At 66.4% G+C, this 4,016-nt stretch overlaps 2 protein-coding genes across 2 annotated transcripts in view; both read right to left on the bottom strand.

Moving 5' to 3' along the window:
• The window catches only part of LOC103593500 (ATP-binding cassette sub-family A member 2), a 13,796-nt gene extending 9,796 nt beyond the window's left edge, over positions 1–4,000 (bottom strand). Inside the window, exons 1-9 of the mRNA XM_008576497.1 lie at positions 3,790–4,000; positions 3,390–3,549; positions 2,552–2,680; positions 2,273–2,440; positions 2,106–2,202; positions 1,702–1,875; positions 1,486–1,588; positions 1,300–1,414; positions 1,021–1,211 (exon numbers count right to left, since the gene is read on the bottom strand). Of these exons, the coding sequence (XP_008574719.1) occupies positions 1,021–1,211; positions 1,300–1,414; positions 1,486–1,588; positions 1,702–1,875; positions 2,106–2,202; positions 2,273–2,440; positions 2,552–2,680; positions 3,390–3,515 (1,103 nt within the window). The 5' untranslated portion in view covers positions 3,516–3,549; positions 3,790–4,000. The remainder of the gene's footprint in view (positions 1–1,020; positions 1,212–1,299; positions 1,415–1,485; positions 1,589–1,701; positions 1,876–2,105; positions 2,203–2,272; positions 2,441–2,551; positions 2,681–3,389; positions 3,550–3,789) is intronic.
• The window catches only part of LOC103593515 (ATP-binding cassette sub-family A member 2-like), a 9,310-nt gene continuing 9,079 nt past the window's right edge, over positions 3,786–4,016 (bottom strand). Inside the window, exon 12 of the mRNA XM_008576512.1 lies at positions 3,786–4,000. Within this exon, the coding sequence (XP_008574734.1) occupies positions 3,786–4,000 (215 nt within the window). The remainder of the gene's footprint in view (positions 4,001–4,016) is intronic.

Genomic DNA, 4,016 nt, shown 5'->3' with positions numbered 1-4,016 from the left:
GGAGGGGGAGGGGGCCGCCTCCAGGGCGGGAGCAGGGCGTCAGCGTGGGGCATGTGGCCTGATCCGCGGGCAGGACACAGGAGTGGGAGGAACCTCAGGGTGGGGGCATCGTGCCAAATAAGGCCTTGAGAGTGGGGACCCCGAGTCAGGACCATGCCCCCCGTCCTCCTCGCTGCCCTCCATCCCCCTGCCACTGACCTACCGGTTGTTACCACAGAGGATGGGCTGCAGGCCCGCCCAGAGCTGCACGAAGGCCGAGCACTGGCCCTGCAGTGTGTCTGGGGAGGCCGAGGCTGCACCAGACGGGGCGCTCTCCTCGGCGGTGGCGTTGGAGCTGGAGCCTGCACCTGCACCTGCCCCCGCCCCGGTGCCAGTGCCATTGGCCACCCCACTAGGGCCACTGGCTGAGGATCCTGGGGCCCGGCCGGTGCAAGCGCCCTGTGGCAGCAGCAGGGCCAGAGCCGACAGGACGTCCACATCCTGCAGAACTTTCTGGGCGTCCAGCAGGTCCCCCAGGAGCGCCTGCAGCCTCCGTGGGGGTGGGGCCGTCTGCTGGGAGTCCGAGACATTGGGGGCATCCAGGCCCAGCTGAGGGGCGACAGAGCATGTGGGCCAATTTAGGCACAGGGAGGGCTATGGGTTTGGTGGGGAGGCGGGGCTGGCAGGTGGGAGAGTGAGATCAGGGGTAGAACAGGGAAGACACCAGCAGAGGGACTACAAGCTGGGAAAGAGGGGCTGCAGCCGGGCTAAGGAGAACCCTGGCCAGGGGCTGGGAGATACAGACTGGGGCGAGGGACACAAATCANAGTACAGCACGGACACCAGGAAGCTGGGGCGGGCGGGCGGGGGCCACATGGCTATCAGCCACCCAACCCGTGGCCAGGTGCCTCCCGGGGCTCCGAGTGGGGTGTGAACTCGAGGAACACCCTTCCGCCACCAGGGGAGCGTGTGACCCAGCAGGTGGGCCGACCCGGCCAGGGCCTGAACAGGGCTCTCCCCAGCCTGCCGGCCAGTGCTCACCAAAACATGATGGTGGCCACAGCGTAGACGGCCAGGAAGAGCCAGATGATGACCACGTGGCTGTGCATGAGGACCTGGCCATACTTGAGAATGGCAGTCAGTGCTGTCACGGAGATGGAGAGCTGCACGAAGCCCGTGATGAACCAGGCCACCCAGTGCACGGCGTTGTTCAGGCCCATCGTCTTCATCACCTGCGGGCAGTGGGCGAGGGGCTAGGGGCCTTGGGGCAGGGTGCCAGGAAACCCGGGAGCAGGTGCCCGTGTTGCCCAGGGCCCCCACCTCCTTGAGGCGATGCTCCTTCTCAGCCACGATGTGCTGGATGGTCATGGCCACGGAGTAGACCCAGGAGATCACCATGCAGAGGGGCATCATGTGCTCGATGACAAACAGGAAGCTGGGGTGGGTGACAACGTGAGGGGGCCTGGCCTGAGCTCCCGCCCCCCGCCCCCCGCGGGCGGCACTCACTCATCCCGCGTGTAGCAGGGGTACGGGAACATCTGCACGTAGTTGCCGGGCTCCACCACGTCGTGCTCCACGAAGGTGTTGATGATGGCGCGCTCCATCATGTCTGCGGGCAGGGTCGCGTCAGGGCTGGCCACGCCCCGTGCCCCGCGCCCCGTGCCCCGTGCCCCACACCCTGCGCCCCACGCCCAGTGCCCCGCGCCCTGCGCCCACCCTCACCCTGGATCCAGACAAAGCCGTAGAGGAAATAGAGGCGCCCGCCCGTGTTGGGGCCCGGCCGCCAGTAGGCCCGGCGGATCTCATTGGTTTTCTCGGTGAAGCTGGAGTTCTGGCGGATCTTGTAGTGGACGTGGGGTGGGAGGGAGCCGTCCTTGCGTGTCTGGAAGATCACACCTGGGGACCCGAGACAGGTGGGATCCAGGGGTGGGGCGGGGAAGGAGGTGGGGCTGGGGGGATGGGACCAGAGCAGGCAGGTGAGGGAGGCACAGCCAGGGTGGGGCCCAGGAGTGGGAGGGTAAGGGCACTGAGGTGGGCTGCGGGGCAGGGGGCATGGGGTGAGGCTAGGGGAGGAGCAAGGCAGAGGCAGGGGTGCTGGCAACCCGCAGAGGGACCAGGCCGCTCACTGGCAAACACGGTGACGTTGTCCTGGTAGGCCTGGTTGAGTGTGTAGTTGACGATGCTCTCCTCGTCGGGAAAGCCCTTGAAGATGTCCACGCTCACCTGGGGGAGAGGCACCATTGGAGTCGGCCCTGGGAATGCACGTGGGGGCCGCAGCACCCGCCCACCCCACCTTGGACATGAACTGGATCCAGCCGCAGGCCGCATTGTCAATCGTGTCCAGCTGCTGCAGAAGAGCCGTGCCACTGGGCAGCGAGAAGTTGTCCTGGCGCAGGGCTGGTGGCACCTCGTCCAGTGACAGGTTCAGGGCTTCGGGGTGCAGCCGCAGCTCTGCCACGTACTGGGGGTGGAGGGCCGGCTCAGAGGGTGGCCAGCACCTGCTGCAGCCCAGGGCCAGGATGGGCTCCCCATGCCACCCTCAGCCACCTGCCCAGCCCAGCACCCGGAGCACCTGCTGCAGCCAGCGCAGGTGCTGCTGTAGCCGGCCCTGCTCCAGGAAGCTGCGGATCTCGGCCGAGATGTTGAGCCAGACTTGGGCGTAGTGAGTCACGTTGCCCACGAAGGCAAAAGTCTCGTTGGCCTGCAAAGAGCGAGGGTATGGGGCATGGGGCAACCGGAAGGACCCTGGCCAGCGTGGGGTTCTCCCCCAGGGTCCCCCTCTCCCCCACCTCCCCAGAGACTGCCCCACCCCCAACAACAACCAACCTTGCTCTGGCCAAACTGCCACCTGGAGGCTCCCAGCCCTTCTGCAGCACCCACAGAAACTCACCCTGCCCTCAGCCCCCCTAGAGCACGGTCTCCCAGACACCCCACCTCACCAGCTGTGCTTACTCAGCACCACTGCTGGACCCCTCTCCACACGTTTCTTGAGCTTGGCCCTTATCTCTCCCACCATTATCCTAGGGATCCCTTACTCCCAGGACTCTGGGCCCCAAACCGCTCAGCTGTTTCTGGACATACCCTCTCATCTACCAGCACTTCTTTGGCCCCTGCCCAGACCAGCCTCTCCAGTGCATGCCCATGGCAGCACCAAGAAGCTCCCTAGGGAGAAAGTGGCTGTTTCTGCTCCTTGAACCTCTGAACTCCACAGGTCCCACCTGCCAAGTCAAGTCAGAGCTCGAAGGCCAATGCACCAGGCTGACCAGGCTGACCAGGCTGTGTACCGCATGAAGCTGCACCCTTCTCACGCCAATTCTACGGAACCTCTCTGCCTCAGGGTCCCAGGCCTGCAGAGCCCTCCACCAGGACCTGCCACTCCTGCCCAGGGAAGACATGCACAGCCCAAGCACCTTGAGGATCACGCGGTCTGCTTCGGAGCCTGCCGGTGCATATAGGATTTTGGGGTTGCTGGTCATGAGGTGCACCAGAAGGCCCAGGTTCCGCTGCTCCTTGCTTGTGAAGCCCAGGGAGCTCATATTGCCCCGCCGCAGCGCCTCGGGCTCTATGGTGCTGGGGAAGGGGGCGGGGCGTCAGCAGCGGGGGTCCGGGGAGGGGGACGGGGCCGCCTCCAGGGCGGGAGCAGGGCGTCAGCGTGGGGCATGTGGCCTGATCCGCGGGCAGGACACAGGAGTGGGAGGAACCTCAGGGTGGGGGCATCGTGCCAAATAAGGCCTTGAGAGTGGGGACCCCGAGTCAGGACCATGCCCCCCGTCCTCCTCGCTGCCCTCCATCCCCCTGCCACTGACCTACCGGTTGTTACCACAGAGGATGGGCTGCAGGCCCGCCCAGAGCTGCACGAAGGCCGAGCACTGGCCCTGCAGTGTGTCTGGGGAGGCCGAGGCTGCACCAGACGGGGCGCTCTCCTCGGCGGTGGCGTTGGAGCTGGAGCCTGCACCTGCACCTGCCCCCGCCCCGGTGCCAGTGCCATTGGCCACCCCACTAGGGCCACTGGCTGAGGATCCTGGGGCCCGGCCGGC

Source organism: Galeopterus variegatus, unplaced genomic scaffold (assembly GCF_000696425.1).
Source record: "Galeopterus variegatus unplaced genomic scaffold, G_variegatus-3.0.2 Scaffold1360, whole genome shotgun sequence".
In the NCBI taxonomy this organism is placed as follows: domain Eukaryota; kingdom Metazoa; phylum Chordata; class Mammalia; order Dermoptera; family Cynocephalidae; genus Galeopterus; species Galeopterus variegatus.
The sequence above is the reverse complement of the archived record's forward strand: the minus strand, read 5'-3'. Positions and strand labels throughout refer to the sequence as shown.